The sequence below is a fragment of the Struthio camelus genome, chromosome 26 (assembly GCF_040807025.1).
Source record: "Struthio camelus isolate bStrCam1 chromosome 26, bStrCam1.hap1, whole genome shotgun sequence".
NCBI lineage: Eukaryota > Metazoa > Chordata > Aves > Struthioniformes > Struthionidae > Struthio > Struthio camelus.
Genome location: NC_090967.1, coordinates 3,634,682 through 3,654,651, shown reverse-complemented (window position 1 = coordinate 3,654,651; position 19,970 = coordinate 3,634,682). Strand labels below are relative to the sequence as shown.

The 19,970-nt window shown below is 48.1% G+C and overlaps 1 protein-coding gene across 1 annotated transcript; it reads right to left on the bottom strand.

Moving 5' to 3' along the window:
* Positions 1 to 4,105: 4,105 nt before the first annotated feature.
* On the bottom strand, positions 4,106 to 7,042 carry LOC138062286 (mucin-13-like; the record flags this gene model as incomplete). Its single annotated transcript, XM_068919518.1, has 5 exons — positions 6,893 to 7,042; positions 6,440 to 6,517; positions 5,849 to 5,995; positions 5,135 to 5,245; positions 4,106 to 4,153 (listed from the first exon to the last, which is right to left on the bottom strand). Coding segments are annotated over exons 1-5 (534 nt in total), but the record flags the coding sequence as incomplete, so codon positions are not given.
* Between the last annotated feature and the right edge of the window lie 12,928 nt (positions 7,043 to 19,970).

Genomic DNA, 19,970 nt, shown 5'->3' with positions numbered 1-19,970 from the left:
TTACCGGAGTGGGCCTTGTGGATGTCTGTGCCTGGGTGGAGGATCTTCCTGTGCCAGTTGTTGGGACTGCAGTAGTAGTGGAGGGAGCTGTGTTTGTCTGCTGGGGAGCTGCTGTGGGAGTAGAGGAAGAAGTGTTAGGCGTGGAGGCAGGTGTGGTGGCTGGGGAAGCAATGGTGCTCGCCGTGGACCCTGTGGTGGGAGTGTTTGTGTCAACGGTGGTGCTTGTGGATCCCTCCGTGGACATGGTAGTGGGCCGAGGCATTGTCTGCGTGGATGCTGTGGATGTCTGTGCCTGGGTGGAGGAGACTGGTGTAGTAGTTGGTGAGGTGGCAGTGGCTGTGGAGGCACCTTTGGTGGTCTGCTGGGGAGCTGTTGTGGGAGAAGAGGAAGAACTGGTAGGTGTGGCGACAGCTGTAGTGTTTGGGGAAGCAGTGGTAAAAGGCCTGGATCCTGTGGTGGGAGCCGTTGTGTCCACCGCAGTGCTTGTTAATTGCTCCGTAGAGGTGGTAGTGGGCTCAGGCGTTACCGGAGTGGGCCTTGTGGATGTCTGTGCCTGGGTGGAGGATCTTCCTGTGCCAGTTGTTGGGACTGCAGTAGTAGTGGGGGGAGCTGTGTTTGTCTGCTGGGGAGCTGCTGTGGGAGTAGAGGAAGAAGTGGTAGGCGTGGAGGCTGGTGTGGTGCCTGGGGAAGCAGTGGTGCTAGCTGTTGACGCTGTGGTGGGAGTGTTTGTGTCAACGGTGGTGCTTGTGGATCCCTCCGTGGACATGGTAGTGGGCCGAGGCATTGTCTGCATGGATGCTGTGGATGGCTGTGCCTGGGTGGAGGAGACTGGTGTAGTAGTTGGTGAGGTGGCAGTGGCTGTCGAGGCACCTTTGGTGGTCTGCTGGGGAGTTGTTGTGGGAGAAGAGGAAGAACTGTAAGGTGTGGAGGCAGGTGTGGTGTTTGGGGAAGCAGCGGTAAAAGGCCTGGATCCTGTGGTGGGAGCCGTTGTGTCCACCGCAGTGCTTGTTAATTGCTCCGTAGAGGTGGTAGTGGGCTCAGGCGTTACCGGAGTGGGCCTTGTGGATGTCTGTGCCTGGGTGGAGGATCTTCCTGTGCCAGTTGTTGGGACTGCAGTAGTAGTGGAGGGAGCTGTGGTTGTCTGCTGGGGAGCTGCTGTGGGAGTAGAGGAAGAAGTGTTAGGTGTGGAGGCAGGTGTGGCTGGGGAAGCAGCGGTAAAAGGCCTGTATCCTGTGGTGGGAGCCGTTGTGTCCACCGCAGTGCTTGTTAATTGCTCCGTAGAGGTGGTAGTGGGCTCAGGCGTTACCGGAGTGGGCCTTGTGGATGTCTGTGCCTGGGTGGAGGATCTTCCTGTGCCAGTTGTTGGGACTGCAGTAGTAGTGGAGGGAGCTGTGTTTGTCTGCTGGGGAGCTGCTGTGGGAGTAGAGGAAGAAGTGGTAGGCATGGAGGCAGGTGTGGTGTTTGGGGAAGCAGCGGTAAAAGGCCTGGATCCTGTGGTGGGAGCCGTTGTGTCCACCGCAGTGCTGGTTAATTGCTCCGTAGAGGTGGTAGTGGGCTCAGGCGTTACCGGAGTGGGCCTTGTGGATGTCTGTGCCTGGGTGGAGGATCTTCCTGTGCCAGTTGTTGGGACTGCAGTAGTAGTGGAGGGAGCTGTGTTTGTCTGCTGGGGAGCTGCTGTGGGAGTAGAGGAAGAAGTGGTAGGCGTGGAGGCAGGTGTGGTGTTTGGGGACGCAGCGGTAAAAGGCCTGGATCCTGTGGTGGGAGCCGTTGTGTCCACCGCAGTGCTTGTTAATTGCTCCGTAGAGGTGGTAGTGGGCTCAGGCGTTACCGGAGTGGGCCTTGTGGATGTCTGTGCCTGGGTGGAGGATCTTCCTGTGCCAGTTGTTGGGACTGCAGTAGTAGTGGAGGGAGCTGTGTTTGTCTGCTGGGGAGCTGCTGTGGGAGTAGAGGAAGAAGTGGTAGGCGTGGAGGCAGGTGTGGTGTTTGGGGAAGCAGCGGTAAAAGGCCTGGATCCTGTGGTGGGAGCCGTTGTGTCCACCGCAGTGCTTGTTAATTGCTCCGTAGAGGTGGTAGTGGGCTCAGGCGTTACCGGAGTGGGCCTTGTGGATGTCTGTGCCTGGGTGGAGGATCTTCCTGTGCCAGTTGTTGGGACTGCAGTAGTAGTGGAGGGAGCTGTGTTTGTCTGCTGGGGAGCTGTTGTGGGAGTAGAGGAAGAAGTGTTAGGTGTGGAGGCAGGTGTGGTGGCTGGGGAAGCATTGGTGCTAGCTGTTGACGCTGTGGTGGGAGTGTTTGTGTCAACGGTGGTGCTTGTGGATCCCTCCGTGGACATGGTAGTGGGCCGAGGCATTGTCTGCGTGGATGCTGTGGATGGCTGTGCCTGGGTGGAGGAGACTGGTGTAGTAGTTAGTGAGGTGGCAGTGGCTGTCGAGGCACCTTTGGTGGTCTGCTGGGGAGTTGTTGTGGGAGAAGAGGAAGAACTGGTAGGTGTGGCGACAGCTGTAGTGTTTGGGGAAGCAGCGGTAAAAGGCCTGGATCCTGTGGTGGGAGCCGTTGTGTCCACCGCAGTGCTGGTTAATTGCTCCGTAGAGGTGGTAGTGGGCTCAGGCGTTACCGGAGTGGGCCTTGTGGATGTCTGTGCCTGGGTGGAGGATCTTCCTGTGCCAGTTGTTGGGACTGCAGTAGTAGTGGAGGGAGCTGTGTTTGTCTGCTGGGGAGCTGCTGTGGGAGTAGAGGAAGAAGTGTTAGGCGTGGAGGCAGGTGTGGTGGCTGGGGAAGCAGCGGTAAAAGGCCTGGATCCTGTGGTGGGAGCCGTTGTGTCCACCGCAGTGCTTGTTAATTGCTCCGTAGAGGTGGTAGTGGGCTCAGGCGTTACCGGAGTGGGCCTTGTGGATGTCTGTGCCTGGGTGGAGGATCTTCCTGTGCCAGTTGTTGGGACTGCAGTAGTAGTGGAGGGAGCTGTGTTTGTCTGCTGGGGAGCTGTTGTGGGAGTAGAGGAAGAAGTGTTAGGTGTGGAGGCAGGTGTGGCTGGGGAAGCAGCGGTAAAAGGCCTGGATCCTGTGGTGGGAGCCGTTGTGTCCACCGCAGTGCTGGTTAATTGCTCCGTAGAGGTGGTAGTGGGCTCAGGCGTTACCGGAGTGGGCCTTGTGGATGTCTGTGCCTGGGTGGAGGATCTTCCTGTGCCAGTTGTTGGGACTGCAGTAGTAGTGGAGGGAGCTGTGTTTGTCTGCTGGGGAGCTGCTGTGGGAGTAGAGGAAGAAGTGGTAGGCGTGGAGGCAGGTGTGGTGTTTGGGGAAGCAGCGGTAAAAGGCCTGGATCCTGTGGTGGGAGCCGTTGTGTCCACCGCAGTGCTGGTTAATTGCTCCGTAGAGGTGGTAGTGGGCTCAGGCGTTACCGGAGTGGGCCTTGTGGATGTCTGTGCCTGGGTGGAGGATCTTCCTGTGCCAGTTGTTGGGACTGCAGTAGTAGTGGAGGGAGCTGTGTTTGTCTGCTGGGGAGCTGCTGTGGGAGTAGAGGAAGAAGTGGTAGGTGTGGAGGCAGGTGTGGTGGCTGGGGAAGCAGCGGTAAAAGGCCTGGATCCTGTGGTGGGAGCCGTTGTGTCCACCGCAGTGCTTGTTAATTGCTCCATGGAGGTGGTAGTGGGCTCAGGCGTTACCGGAGTGGGCCTTGTGGATGTCTGTGCCTGGGTGGAGGATCTTCCTGTGCCAGTTGTTGGGACTGCAGTAGTAGTGGAGGGAGCTGTGTTTGTCTGCTGGGGAGCTGCTGTGGGAGTAGAGGAAGAAGTGGTAGGCGTGGAGGCAGGTGTGGTGTTTGGGGAAGCAGCGGTAAAAGGCCTGGATCCTGTGGTGGGAGCCGTTATGTCCACCGCAGTGCTTGTTAATTGCTCCGTAGAGGTGGTAGTGGGCTCAGGCGTTACCGGAGTGGGCCTTGTGGATGTCTGTGCCTGGGTGGAGGATCTTCCAGTGCCAGTTGTTGGGACTGCAGTAGTAGTGGAGGGAGCTGTGTTTGTCTGCTGGGGAGCTGCTGTGGGAGTAGAGGAAGAAGTGGTAGGCGTGGAGGCAGGTGTGGTGGCTGGGGAAGCATTGGTGCTAGCTGTTGACGCTGTGGTGGGAGTGTTTGTGTCAACGGTGGTGCTTGTGGATCCCTCCGTGGACATGGTAGTGGGCCGAGGCATTGTCTGCGTGGATGCTGTGGATGTCTGTGCCTGGGTGGAGGAGACTGGTGTAGTAGTTGGTGAGGTGGCAGTGGCTGTTGAGGAACCTTTGGTGGTCTGCTGGGGAGTTGTTGTGGGAGAAGTGGAAGAACTGGTAGGTGTAGCGACAGCTGTGGTGTTTGGGGAAGCAGCGGTAAAAGGCCTGGATCCTGTGGTGGGAGCCGTTGTGTCCACCGCAGTGCTTGTTAATTGCTCCGTAGAGGTGGTAGTGGGCTCAGGCGTTACCGGAGTGGGCCTTGTGGATGTCTGTGCCTGGGTGGAGGATCTTCCTGTGCCAGTTGTTGGGACTGCAGTAGTAGTGGAGGGAGCTGTGTTTGTCTGCTGGGGAGCTGCTGTGGGAGTAGAGGAAGAAGTGTTAGGCGTGGAGGCAGGTGTGGTGGCTGGGGAAGCAGTGGTGCTCGCCGTGGACCCTGTGGTGGGAGTGTTTGTGTCAACGGTGGTGCTTGTGGATCCCTCCGTGGACATGGTAGTGGGCCGAGGCATTGTCTGCGTGGATGCTGTGGATGTCTGTGCCTGGGTGGAGGAGACTGGTGTAGTAGTTGGTGAGGTGGCAGTGGCTGTTGAGGAACCTTTGGTGGTCTGCTGGGGAGTTGTTGTGGGAGAAGTGGAAGAACTGGTAGGTGTAGCGACAGCTGTGGTGTTTGGGGAAGCAGCGGTAAAAGGCCTGGATCCTGTGGTGGGAGCCGTTGTGTCCACCGCAGTGCTTGTTAATTGCTCCGTAGAGGTGGTAGTGGGCTCAGGCGTTACCGGAGTGGGCCTTATGGATGTCTGTGCCTGGGTGGAGGATCTTCCAGTGCCAGTTGTTGGGACTGCAGTAGTAGTGGAGGGAGCTGTGTTTGTCTGCTGGGGAGCTGCTGTGGGAGTAGAGGAAGAAGTGGTAGGCGTGGAGGCAGGTGTGGTGTTTGGGGAAGCAGTGGTGCTCGCCGCGGACCCTGTGGTGGGAGTGTTTGTGTCAAGAGCGGTGCTTGTGGATCCCTCCGTGGACATGGTAGTGGGCCGAGGCATTGTCTGCGTGGATGCTGTGGATGACTGTGCCTGGGTGGAGGAGACTGGTGTAGTAGTTGGTGAGGTTGCAGTGGGTGTCGAGGCACCTTTGGTGGTCTGCTGGGGAGCTGTTGTGGGAGTAGAGGAAGAAGTGGTAGGCATGGAGGCAGGTGTGGTGTTTGGGGAAGCAGCGGTAAAAGGCCTGGATCCTGTGGTGGGAGCCGTTGTGTCCACCGCAGTGCTTGTTAATTGCTCCGTAGAGGTGGTAGTGGGCTCAGGCGTTACCGGAGTGGGCCTTGTGGATGTCTGTGCCTGGGTGGAGGATCTTCCTGTGCCAGTTGTTGGGACTGCAGTAGTAGTGGAGGGAGCTGTGTTTGTCTGCTGGGGAGCTGTTGTGGGAGTAGAGGAAGAAGTGTTAGGCGTGGAGGCAGGTGTGGTGTTTGGGGAAGCAGCGGTAAAAGGCCTGGATCCTGTGGTGGGAGCCGTTGTGTCCACCGCAGTGCTTGTTAATTGCTCCGTAGAGGTGGTAGTGGGCTCAGGCGTTACCGGAGTGGGCCTTGTGGATGTCTGTGCCTGGGTGGAGGATCTTCCTGTGCCAGTTGTTGGGACTGCAGTAGTAGTGGAGGGAGCTGTGTTTGTCTGCTGGGGAGCTGCTGTGGGAGTAGAGGAAGAAGTGTTAGGCGTGGAGGCAGGTGTGGTGGCTGGGGAAGCATTGGTGCTCGCCGTGGACCCTGTGGTGGGAGTGTTTGTGTCAACGGTGGTGCTTGTGGATCCCTCCGTGGACATGGTAGTGGGCCGAGGCATTGTCTGCGTGGATGCTGTGGATGTCTGTGCCTGGGTGGAGGAGACTGGTGTAGTAGTTGGTGAGGTGGCAGTGGCTGTTGAGGAACCTTTGGTGGTCTGCTGGGGAGTTGTTGTGGGAGAAGTGGAAGAACTGGTAGGTGTAGCGACAGCTGTGGTGTTTGGGGAAGCAGCGGTAAAAGGCCTGGATCCTGTGGTGGGAGCCGTTGTGTCCACCGCAGTGCTTGTTAATTGCTCCGTAGAGGTGGTAGTGGGCTCAGGCGTTACCGGAGTGGGCCTTGTGGATGTCTGTGCCTGGGTGGAGGATCTTCCTGTGCCAGTTGTTGGGACTGCAGTAGTAGTGGAGGGAGCTGTGTTTGTCTGCTGGGGAGCTGCTGTGGGAGTAGAGGAAGAAGTGTTAGGCGTGGAGGCAGGTGTGGTGGCTGGGGAAGCATTGGTGCTCGCCGTGGACCCTGTGGTGGGAGTGTTTGTGTCAACGGTGGTGCTTGTGGATCCCTCCGTGGACATGGTAGTGGGCCGAGGCATTGTCTGCGTGGATGCTGTGGATGTCTGTGCCTGGGTGGAGGAGACTGGTGTAGTAGTTGGTGAGGTGGCAGTGGCTGTTGAGGAACCTTTGGTGGTCTGCTGGGGAGTTGTTGTGGGAGAAGTGGAAGAACTGGTAGGTGTAGCGACAGCTGTGGTGTTTGGGGAAGCAGCGGTAAAAGGCCTGGATCCTGTGGTGGGAGCCGTTGTGTCCACCGCAGTGCTTGTTAATTGCTCCGTAGAGGTGGTAGTGGGCTCAGGCGTTACCGGAGTGGGCCTTATGGATGTCTGTGCCTGGGTGGAGGATCTTCCAGTGCCAGTTGTTGGGACTGCAGTAGTAGTGGAGGGAGCTGTGTTTGTCTGCTGGGGAGCTGCTGTGGGAGTAGAGGAAGAAGTGGTAGGCGTGGAGGCAGGTGTGGTGTTTGGGGAAGCAGTGGTGCTCGCCGCGGACCCTGTGGTGGGAGTGTTTGTGTCAAGAGCGGTGCTTGTGGATCCCTCCGTGGACATGGTAGTGGGCCGAGGCATTGTCTGCGTGGATGCTGTGGATGACTGTGCCTGGGTGGAGGAGACTGGTGTAGTAGTTGGTGAGGTTGCAGTGGGTGTCGAGGCACCTTTGGTGGTCTGCTGGGGAGCTGTTGTGGGAGTAGAGGAAGAAGTGGTAGGCGTGGAGGCAGGTGTGGTGTTTGGGGAAGCAGCGGTAAAAGGCCTGGATCCTGTGGTGGGAGCCGTTGTGTCCACCGCAGTGCTTGTTAATTGCTCCGTAGAGGTGGTAGTGGGCTCAGGCGTTACCGGAGTGGGCCTTGTGGATGTCTGTGCCTGGGTGGAGGATCTTCCTGTGCCAGTTGTTGGGACTGCAGTAGTAGTGGAGGGAGCTGTGTTTGTCTGCTGGGGAGCTGCTGTGGGAGTAGAGGAAGAAGTGTTAGGCGTGGAGGCAGGTGTGGTGTTTGGGGAAGCAGCGGTAAAAGGCCTGGATCCTGTGGTGGGAGCCGTTGTGTCCACCGCAGTGCTTGTTAATTGCTCCGTAGAGGTGGTAGTGGGCTCAGGCGTTACCGGAGTGGGCCTTGTGGATGTCTGTGCCTGGGTGGAGGATCTTCCTGTGCCAGTTGTTGGGACTGCAGTAGTAGTGGAGGGAGCTGTGTTTGTCTGCTGGGGAGCTGCTGTGGGAGTAGAGGAAGAAGTGGTAGGCGTGGAGGCAGCTGTGGTGTTTGGGGAAGCAGCGGTAAAAGGCCTGGATCCTGTGGTGGGAGCCGTTGTGTCCACCGCAGTGCTTGTTAATTGCTCCGTAGAGGTGGTAGTGGGCTCAGGTGTTACCGGAGTGGGCCTTGTGGATGTCTGTGCCTGGGTGGAGGATCTTCCTGTGCCAGTTGTTGGGACTGCAGTAGTAGTGGAGGGAGCTGTGTTTGTCTGCTGGGGAGCTGTTGTGGGAGTAGAGGAAGAACTGTTAGGTGTGGAGGCAGGTGTGGTGGCTGGGGAAGCAGTGGTGCTCGCCGTGGACCCTGTGGTGGGAGTGTTTGTGTCAACGGTGGTGCTTGTGGATCCCTCCGTGGACATGGTAGTGGGCCGAGGCATTGTCTGCGTGGATGCTGTGGATGACTGTGCCTGAGTGGAGGAGACTGGTGTAGTAGTTGGTGAGATGGCAGTGGCTGTTGAGGCACCTTTGGTGGTCTGCTGGGGAGTTGTTGTGGGAGAAGTGGAAGAACTGGTAGGTGTGGCGACAGCTGTAGTGTTTGGGGAAGCAGCGGTAAAAGGCCTGGATCCTGTGGTGGGAGCCGTTGTGTCCACCGCAGTGCTTGTTAATTGCTCCGTAGAGGTGGTAGTGGGCTCAGGCGTTACCGGAGTGGGCCTTGTGGATGTCTGTGCCTGGGTGGAGGATCTTCCTGTGCCAGTTGTTGGGACTGCAGTAGTAGTGGAGGGAGCTGTGTTTGTCTGCTGGGGAGCTGCTGTGGGAGTAGAGGAAGAAGTGTTAGGCGTGGAGGCAGGTGTGGTGGCTGGGGAAGCATTGGTGCTAGCTGTTGACGCTGTGGTGGGAGTGTTTGTGTCAACGGTGGTGCTTGTGGATCCCTCCGTGGACATGGTAGTGGGCCGAGGCATTGTCTGCGTGGATGCTGTGGATGTCTGTGCCTGGGTGGAGGAGACTGGTGTAGTAGTTGGTGAGGTGGCAGTGGCTGTCAAGGCACCTTTGGTGGTCTGCTGGGGAGCTGTTGTGGGAGTAGAGGAAGAACTGTAAGGTGTGGAGGCAGGTGTGGTGTTTGGGGAAGCAGCGGTAAAAGGCCTGGATCCTGTGGTGGGAGCCGTTGTGTCCACCGCAGTGCTTGTTAATTGCTCCGTAGAGGTGGTAGTGGGCTCAGGCGTTACCGGAGTGGGCCTTGTGGATGTCTGTGCCTGGGTGGAGGATCTTCCTGTGCCAGTTGTTGGGACTGCAGTAGTAGTGGAGGGAGCTGTGTTTGTCTGCTGGGGAGCTGCTGTGGGAGTAGAGGAAGAAGTGGTTGGCGTGGAGGCAGGTGTGGTGGCTGGGGAAGCAGTGGTGCTCGCCGTGGACCCTGTGGTGGGAGTGTTTGTGTCAAGAGCGGTGCTTGTGGATCCCTCCGTGGACATGGTAGTGGGCCGAGGCATTGTCTGCGTGGATGCTGTGGATGACTGTGCCTGGGTGGAGGAGGCTGCTGTAGTAGTTGTTGAGGTGACAGTGGCTGTCAAGGCACCTTTGGTGGTCTGCTGGGGAGCTGTTGTGGGAGTAGAGGAAGAAGTGGTAGGCGTGAAGGCAGCGGTGGTGTTTCGGGAAGCAGTGGTGTTGATAGCCGTGGACCCTGTGATGGGAGAGTTTGTGTCAACAGCGGTGCTTGTGGATCCCTCCGTGGACATGGTAATGGGCCGAGGCCTTGTCTGCGTGGATGCTGTGGATGTCTGTGCCTGGGTGGAGGAGACTGGTGCACTAGTTGATGGGATTGCAGTAGTATGTGCCGGAACTGTGCTCATCGCCTGGGGAGCTGTTGTGGTAGTAAAGGAAGAAGTGTTAGTTGTGGAGACACCTATGGTAATTGGTGAAGCATTGGTGATAGCCGTGGACTCCGTGGTGGTAGTCTCAACCACTGTGCTTGTGGGCCTCTCTGTCAATATGGTATTTGGCACTGGCATTGTCTGAATGGACGTTGTCAGTCGTTTTGCCTGTGGGGAGGAGACTGCTGTATTCGTTGATAGCAGTGCAGTGGTATTTTGGAGACTTGTGCTCCTCCCCTCGGGAGTTGTGGTAACATTTTTTTTAACACCTGAAGTTTAGTCATTGATTCTGTTGGGGAAAATTTTGTATTAATAGCTGTTTATAATGTTATTAGTGGGTTTTTTCCTTTTTTTAGTGGAGGATATTAACTTTTGTTTAGTACGAAATTATTTAAGGGAGTTTCTTTTGTGTATGAATTTTTTTTAACTCTTTTTCTTTTTGTTGTGCTCCTTGCTTGTTAATTGTTGCCGAATGCGTAACAGTGTTTTTGGAACAGGTGATTGAATTCTATTTCTTCCTTTTCTGCATGGATGCTTTCACCTCACCTCCTTTCCTTCTGCTGTGTTTGAGCTTATTACTTTTTTTTTGAAAGAGAAGCTACTCCAAAATCTATACTTGTGTTATTTTTTTGACTTACTCAAGTCCCCTAAAGAGACAAAGTCATGGATTCATGGTTTTTATAGAAAGTTGTTAAGTGCTTTTTTTTATTTATCTGATATGTTTTCCTATATTTAATTGAAGTTTCATGCTATCTGCTTGAGATTGGTGTGAGTTTAAACCTGAAGAAAATAATAGGTTTCTTTTATAGCCACTGGTTTGAAGTTCAGCCTCTGAACTGTAGCATTGAGGTAGCCGAGTTAATATGTCATCTTGAACAATAACAGTTTTATAATGCTTCTTGAATAACTTTCCAACAAACGTTTAAAAAGAAAAAAATCCATTAAAGAATACGTTAACTAGCATGTTTGTTCAATACATAATTTTTTCAATTATTTCCTTTGCGCTATTATGGTGGACAGAATCCTACAGTCTTCAGTCTTTGAAGAGACATTTTGTGTGGCCCACTTAAGTACAAAAAAGATTTATTTAGCTGTATTTAATCTCATTACCTGGTTACAAGAGCAGTTTTTCCAGCAGTCCAAGTATTCTTGAGCATTTTGCATTTCAAATTCAGGGTCAACTACTACTAGGGTTATCAATGAGTCAAGGTATGCAGTAGCTTTAGGACGTACCCCTTCATCTGGTGCTTTGCTTTACCTATTTGACAGCAATTCTCGCTTCCCAGCTCTGCCAAAGAATGTAGTTCTTTTTAGCGCACTATTTTTTTTATTCTCTTCTTTCAGGCCTATATAATTTCTGGCACTCAGATACTAATAAAAATTCACTCAGAAGTCAAGAAATCAGGCTATGATACAAATCACACCGCCTGACTTCAGGAGCTTAGGCATGAGTAAACTACAGAGGAGGCTACATTTAGAGTAGACCTCACCAAACCCTTCATTGTGGGGCAGGGATATCCTTTGAAAGTTGAAGGAAGATAAAACATACCCCTCAATATAAAAAATAATTGAAATAGAAACAAAAATGTTATTTAGAAATGTCGTCTCATGTTTTAAAAGTCTAAACATTGTTTGAACCGTTCTGTATGGACACGATAGCTATTGCTTAATATCAGATTTTTTTTTGCAGATTTTCTGAATTGTCTGCAACTGAAAAACCTGTTATTCAGCCATATCTAACTCACAGAATGACAACCCAGTACACGTGTTTGTCAGCCTAAAAGAATTAGTCAGATACGCAAATGTTCAAAATCATCTAGCTTATACGTTTCTAAGGAGGGGCTCATTCTATTAATAGTCCTTTACAGGAATCATACCCCATGCCTTTGCACAGTCAGGTTGGTTCTGTCACTTCAGAAGATTCTCTTCTTGTGAGGCATACCAATCTGGTTAGGTAACACTTGGTTTGACACCCACCAGGAAACTGAGAGATAGGGCTGATATTTTGCTTCAGTTAGTGCCGTTACAGAAGAGGAGTCAGGGAAAGGAAGAGGTACTTAATCCAAGATACTTAAAACATAAGAAATCACTATCACATCCCAGCATCCTAACAAACAATTTCTTTCTTCTCCTGATATGACAGATGGAGAACTGAAGAAAGAATTTTTGTGGTCTTTTGCATGCAGATGTTTGTTCTACTCACAATGCAAGAAGACCTGAGCTTGCCAAGCCCACACCCTGAGCCAGTTGGCTGTCAGCCACCTCCAGCCTAGAGGCAACACATTAACACGATGTGCAAAGCAAACTAATACATGCTCTTTCTTGGATCTTAGTTAGCAAGTCATGCTAAGTAAAGCGCAGCTCTATCCTCTATATGCAGAAATAGTGCCCTGCCTTTTGCCCCATTCCTTTATGTTTATATTGTCCTTTTAGATTGCAAACTCATTCAAGTGAGACTCTAGCCTTTTATGCGTGTGAGGGCTTGATATGCTGTAGAGTATTAAAAATAACAAGCATGGTAACGCTAATGGTTACAATAAGATAAATCCTTGAAAGTTCAGATAGAAGAGTCGATGGAAGTACACTGCATTATTGAAAGAGCGGGTACAGATCTGTACAAAGAGCAGAACAAACATTTTGTTCTGAAACCTGGGACACTGGGAACAACAAAGGCAAAATTCTACCTTCGTCCTGTGCTGTTTTGGGGGTTTTATCCATTTCTGAGCTTTAAGAGTTTAACAGCACTGCTATGTTTTTTTCAGAATACCAAAGGAGGAGACTAAACACAACAAGCTCATTTTATGTCTTGTATCTTCATTTGGTGTAGCTGTTAGATAGTATATCTATACCTTGCCATCTTTGGTATCTTTATCCTCATAGTATTCCTGTAACATGGAACAATATTTGCCATGTGTTCAATGGGGCTAACAATAGAGGTTATATGATTTGCTCTCAGACCATGCGAGTGGCTTCTGGCAGAGAGGTTCAGAGATTCAGAGAAGTTAACCTCTTTTTGTCACACAGTATTCCCCCAACCAGCAGACTAGATGCACAACCTGTTGGACTAACAGAAGCTGGATGTCTTCATATGCAAGCTGTAACTTTGCATACACTGAAGTACAAGGATCAAATAGCAAACTATAGAACAAGGAATGTGATTGATTATCGGTCCTTCCACTGGAGCAGTATTCACAAGGAATTCACAAAATTACAAAGTTTCATCACAGTATGTATTCTAGAAAATGTCTTGGACTTTCTGGTCTTAGCCAGAAATTTGTAGGGCCCTAGGAAAATAGCTTTCCTCCTATAAATTAAAGCTTTTTTTTTCCTTTTTGTGGGTTTTCTTGCATGTAGTTGCAAGAGGAAAATATTTTCACGTCAACTGGCAAAAAAACTGCCCATTTGAAATCTGGTTCTGGGGTGAAATCCCTTCTGGAAATCTCCTGCCCTGAGCAGATTTTTATACACTGGCTAAGGTTAAACAACACCAAGAAGGCTTATGGGGAAAGATCTAAATTAATACAATTTTTGTATCATGAGAGTGTTCTGGAGCCTGTGTCATTTAAAGCTATGTTTAGCTCCTGCTTTTCCCTTGTCATTTAGAATTAGAACAGCATTAACTGCACCCATTTTAACAGTACTTCATATCAATTGAGCCACTGGTTGTGTGAACAAAGAGATTTTATATATTTTTAACCAAGGCACTTGAAATTTCCTCTTTTCATTAATTTGAATTCATTTTCCTGAATAATTTTGGATGGGTCTGTAAATCATTGGGACTAAAACTGCTAAACGTCTTAGCTATTTTAGAAAATAAGATTTACACTCCCTGAATAGCCACCAACACAAAATTTCAATATAGAATGCAAATAATTTGAACTTGAATTCAAAAAAAAAACTTCTTGAATTTTCAGGTGGCTACCTTCTACATTTGGCCCAGAGGTACTTACAAAGCCAACTCTCATTTTCTAACGAATGTTGTTTCAGTGACTTGGGCATTCTAGAGCCTCAGACCTTTATATCATTCCATTAGCTTTAAAAATTTCATTCTTGATTTTCAGATGCCACTTTTTCAAAGGTAAAAAGTATGCAACTTGAAAGAGTGGTAACATTTTCTAAATATTTCTAGCTTATTTTCTAGAAACATTTATGCTATAGTCTATTTTTTTTCTCTTTTCTCTTTTTCTGAATTAAAAACTTAACTTAGGGTTGTACATAAGCAGTTCATCAAGTAAACATTAAATTTTCAATTATTCTTTAAGAAAACGTAAGATGGAACTTCAGTTGCTAAAAGCAAACAGCCGTTTATGTGCAGTTCAGTATATAGACATATTCTGGATTTTTTTAAGTGAAAATCAGATCATTTCAGCTTTTAATATTAAAACTCCCCTATTTATATTCTTCACTAAAGTTGGACCAGAAACTATATGTTTTCCTCTCCATTACTTTCTCTTTCTAACCAATGAAACCTTGACTAAATGCGAGTACTATAAAACAATAAGATGATGAGCAAAGTAGGAGTTCCACTAGGAAAATTGTATGCCTAAGGGTTTGTCACTTGCATCATAAAGTAAATTCTGATTAAATTAGGATTGTTAAAGCACCCACACAGATATGGGCACAATGTGTTTATGTTTCGTTATAGCTTTTAGTAGCAGTATTTCACTTTAAAAATATGTAAACTTTAAAACCACGTATCGACAAAGCCTCTCTTGTCAAAGTAGTAAATAAATAAACTTACCTGAAAAGCAGTATAATGCTAGGATAACATATATAAATTGTTTATAGCAAGGTAAATTTGTTGTCCAATCCATCTTTTTTCTTACAAGATAATAATTTTACCAGTTGAGTCCAAAATTCCCTTCAGTATCGGCCGTGCTCTTGGTAACACGGCAATAACTCTCACAACGAAGGGAAGATGAGCCTGACGGTCAAGGTGAGAAGATGAGTCTGACGGTCAAGGTGAAATGCTCTTAAACTAAAGTACCTTGCATAATGCCAGCGCTTTATTGAGGGTTTGGCGAGTGACACACCTGCCTGTTCCTTACAGCGCAAGGATTTTAAAATGAGTATACAATACTTTCCCTCTAGGTAAGGTAAATAAGAAACTTGCTGCTTGAAAAGGTCAGTGTGCATTAAGCTGAGCATTAAATGATCAAGAATGGAGACTAGTCTACACCCTTAAGAAGGCCACAATCACGCATTCATCGCTTAGATATTCAAGTTCAGGGAGCACACGTAACAGGCTGACTTTCGATCGGTAGTTTTGCTGGGAGTTTTACATGTCAGTAGTACCACTGTTCTATAGGTGCAGAGAAAATATTTTTGAGGCTGTTTTGTGAATTACTTTATAACTAACTAAGGGCCAGACTGTTTGTTAGGAAAAGCCTCTTTGGCCTCCCATCCTACCTGGCTGAATGGTACACCTTTTTTTGATGCCAAGATTATCTTACTACTGTAACTACAGGAAGATATTTTGCTTAGCCTCGGTGGTCCCTGGAATATCTTCCAGTGTGGCTGAATGAGAGAATGGACAAAAGGACTCAGGAGAACACCTGTGTGGGATTCAGGGGGATACTTTGTGTTTGCAAAATTAAGGAAATTAATGTGTTGATATTATTAGATAACTGGACAGTGCAGTTTACGTAAGAAGGACTACCATAATCAGTGAATTGAAAAGCTTTTTAGCTATCTTCTCAACTCTTTTGGACCACTGCCAATAGTTAAATAAGTTTGACGCAATTTTTGTGGCTTTTGAATTCTATAGTGTGATTAATCTACAAAGAGTATGAAAATCTACAAGAGTAAATTATACCGCAGAGTTGGTTGGCTTTGGGTTCCCTCATCTCTGAAGTTCTCTCCCTATTGGCTTTCCAGAATATTGTTTCTCTTTTGTCTTATACTCCTTCCAAGGTGGAAATTTCTAGTCCAAGGTGGACCCAGAAAAAAAAAATTCATTATCTGCATTTTCTATTAGATTGTAGTTAAGGACTCTCACTAAACCATGTATTTTAGGTAGGAAAGGGACCAACACCTTTTCAAGCCTGCTTCCTGATGGAGAATCTTCATTACCAACTCAGTTCTAGGTTTAAAGGGTCAATTTTCAAACACTAGCTAGTAAAGCCCCCAGAACAGTAGATATTTGGCTGTATGACCTGTACATCCTTGGAAAGATCACTAATTGCTAGCAGACAGTTGGAATTAAATCACCTAGTTTATCAATATTAGTGAAATGTGCAGTTTGATTGGATAGAGAAGTTACATTGCATTTGCTGTACTGTACAACTTGCTGGGTATAGTTCTGCTTTCACTACGCAAAATTTCAAGTTCAAAAGACATATTTACATTAAAAATGCCCTTTTCACAGGCCTCTCACTGCTAGACTGCTTGGCTAATATATTTATGACAAAACTAAAGTAAATTTAGCTTTCCTATTTGAGTGACTAAACTTAGAAGTTTTGACTTGTTCACACAAATTAAGTATTATTTTCCCTTTAAAATCCAATTTCCATTTGTTTATGTGATACAAAGACTCCCGTAATTGCTTGGTCACTGGATGGGTAACTTATGAAGATTAAAAGTTCTCCCAAAAGCTTCTGAAATGAGAGTGAGCACAAACGTCATGGTCTAAAGGACTGACAGGTATTGAGTTCTTGCTTGGTTGGGCAAGCAGTTAGGTAAGTTGAACGCACGTCCTTGACCTTTCCTCAGGTGTGAGTAAGGGAGAAACAACTTGTGATTCACAGTTTGCTTCTGCTTGGTTAACCACTTGTCTTTGATGTGCTCTTTCTGTTACTCTATTCTTTCTGCGTAAAGTGGCTAAAGAATTGGAGGAAAAGAAACCCTCTCAGCGTTCTGAGCGTCATTAGGTAAGAAGGAGAAATGAAGTATAAAAAAAAGAAGAGAGAGAGAGAAATAAAACTGAAACAAACTAAGCTTTGGAATTAATTTTGACAATCCTAAAGGTGTATGAAAAAAGGACATAAAACCCCTGGTTTTACTTTAAACTTTTAAGTTCAAAAGTAGTCTGCTTATTTTTTCAGTCCATTTTTTTCCGGATAAAAATTCTGGATGGGGGAGCTGTACAGAGTCATAAGACAAGACGTATGCCTGATGTTATTATTACAAGTAAAAGAATTTGCCAGCAAAACCTACTCATGGAAATAGATCCTATCACAAGCACCTTTCTTTGTGATCTAAAGGCAATGCTTAATACATCTGAGATGAGATCCTCAAAAAAAGTGGGGAGGAGAGAAAGAAAAGAAGAAAAGGGGTGTTTGTAGGCATGCCACCGCTTTATTAACATTTGCACACTCCCACATCTGCAGTTTTTAAAGAGCGCCTACATGCTTATATCTGCCTCCCTAGGAACTCGTGGTTGTGTGCACATACGTTTTTGCACGTGTAATTGAAAATGAAGGCAAGGCTAGTTCTGAAAGGATGCGGCACTCTTCAGAAAGGTTGCCGCTAATTTTGTTTCCAAAAAAATCCACTGTTTAACAAGGAATGAACTACCTTCAGTGAACTTCAGTCCTAAAAGAGAAGTAATTCTTGCATTTCTGCTGGTGTTGAAAAGAAAATCTTCCTGGAAATAATGAGTACTTTTCTAAATAGCGTGAAAAGCAACTTTGACATGAATACTTGGGTAGACTACAACGAATTTATCAGGTTTTAGATGTCTGTTTGTAACTGAATGCTTCCTTCTGCTGGTGTTAACACAGAATTGCACTTGGACATAGACAAGATGAAGGCTGCAGGGGGACATGCTTCCCTCTAGTTCCACACTATTTTATTTTCGTTTGTTCCTGAATTAGGAACATTAAGGATTAATTAAATCTTTATCTCCGAGAATGAAGTATGGGAACGAAGTATAAAGTAGAGAGGGTGAAAGGCATTTAAAAATTTCAACAAAACTCCACAGAGCTTTTTGTGAGAGATGGATCGAACCAAAATTTGTCTGGAGCCAAAGGAAAGAGATGTGCAATCCAGTCACTAACTCTGCAGCCGTGACCCAAACTGGGACACTGAAGTCCTGAGTAACCAAGAGGATTTCTGGATAGTCTCTGGGAAAGAGAATACTATGTAGGCAGAGGTAAAAAAAAGAATAATTCCGTAGCACAAGAAGAGTTTCTAAAGAGTAAACAGACATATGTGGTAACATATATAATGAAAGAGTTCCCAAATTAAAAAAAAAAGGGGGGGAGGGCAAAAAATCCACCTGTTGCAGGGAAGATTAGTGCATTTCAAATAATACTTGGGAAAAGAATCATCTCTGAAAGTAAAAGAAAACCTAACCTGAAACCAGCTACTTCAAGCTAACAAATGAGGAAAAAGCCAAAAATTCAGACACGATGAGCACGTAAAAAACCCGTGGTGGAGGTGGGCTGCACTGCCGTGGCCGGGGTGGCACGCGGGGGGCCGTGGAGGTCTGTGTCCCGGCACTGGGGGCCGAGGAGGAGGTGAGGGTGGCTGCAGCGGGGCTGGAGGCTACGGTGGGGCCGCGGCCGGGTGGCCCGGCAGAGGTCAGCGCCTGGCCGGTCATCCCCAGCCGAGGCAGCGCTGGCAGGCGGAGCCCAAATTTTCCTCGTGCTGTGAGTGCTGCTGTCCTCTGTCATCTCTGTCAGTCCTAGTGTCAGGTCATTTTCCTCTTTTGCTGCCCCCCCGCATCACCGGCGGTTCATCTATACCACTTACTGCGCTATTTGCTTCTGCTGCTGAAATAACTAGATCTCAAGATGTCACTGACGTTATGAAATGCCTTTTTTGAGGTTAATATCTGCACAACAACAGTAATATCTCTTTTATTTTCTGGATTCCTTCCCCCACTCCCCCTTTTTTATTTTTTCCATGGGACTTTTTAGCATACTCCACATCCCTTTTATATCTTTTCTCTTTTAGCCTCTTTGGCTTCCTGGTTTATCTGCTCCAAAGGGAGCTGCTTCTGCATAGGTGAGCTGAGCCTATTGCAATCAGGTACCTGAAATATCTCTTTGTACAAGAAATCTTCCAAGAAGTGGCTTAGATGCACAGCTGTCTTTGTGTGTTTGGTCTTCAGAAGGGAAGAGATTTCTCCTCCAGCCCCCAGGAGGCAAGAGTGTTTTCACACAGTAACGCCAGTATTTTAAATTTGACCTCTTTAGAATTCATTTAAGGAGAATATCTCTTCTTCATCTGAATTTCCACATTGTGAATATTGCTTTCATTCCTGTTGCTAACTAATCCCGACAAATTTAAAATGTCAGATATTGGTAGAGCGTTTCATTGAGTGGATTTATGGGTGGTTCTTTTGGTGTTTTCCTTCCATGGTCAATGAATATATATCACTTTTAATAACTGACTCTGGACTGCTAGACCAGTTTTACAGACCCAGGTAAGAGCCCTGTGTGATAAATTGTAAATTCCTTATTTGTAGCAGTTTCTCGTTATACCACAAGTTATGTTTGCATTCTTAGACTTGACTGTAATTTTAACTTCTAGTATTTGCACTGTGCTGAATTGGATTGGGACAGATCACGTGTACAGAAATCGCAGACAGGTTTTCTTTTGTGTGCTGAATTTTCAGGTATAGGAGATTTGCTCTCTGAGGGCAAAATCACTGAAGGCGCTGGACCTCACTTTTCTCTGTCTACCCGAACAATGGGATTTGGGCACAATTCTGAGGAAATCGGATCTCCAAGCAGCTCAGCGAATGTTACAAATCTCTCACTGACTTATTGCTAGAAGTTGGATCTTACTGCTACCAGAGCCGAGATCCTTTTTTCCTTTTGCTATCCGGGGTGAAAAATAGGAAGAGCAATTTTTAGTTGTGAATGTGGCAGCTTTGATCAGGTGCCTGTATGATTGTATCAGTTACCATTTGTTCAAACTCCTTCCAAGTTACTGTCGCCTGCCTAACAGCTAATGAACGCTATGCAGCAAACATTTGCCTCTTTCTCACAACCTCTATGAAAAATGCCCACCCACCCAGCTCTGCCCTGCTACACCACTCCTGCATCATCACGCAGTATTGCCAGTGTCCTCCTTGCTGTTCCTTCCCTAAATTTCGTGCAGTGGGTTTACCAGTATCCTCTAGTTTTGATTAGTAAAGACCTTAATTATTTAGAGTCCTAGATTTTCCAGCCAGCCCTGCCAATGATTCACACTCATGGGCTGCTTAAGTCAGCCTTGAATTCTAGCTGTGACAAAGCTCAGCCTCAGCCTTCACCTGCCAATCTTGCATGCTCTGCACAGTTTTGCCAACACTTCCGAGCTGTGATTTGCCCCATGGCCCCTTGCACAGACGATGGTCTAATCTTGCCACGTATGACTGTGTGGGATGCGTTTGTGACGGAGTTTGGGAGGAGAAATTCGTAACCTGTCCTACGCAGGATGCTGAAGAAAAAGCAATTTGCTGATTTACTCATCTGATCTTTCCCTATGAAACACTCTGCACAATCTTTTATTGCTGTGACTGGAGGAG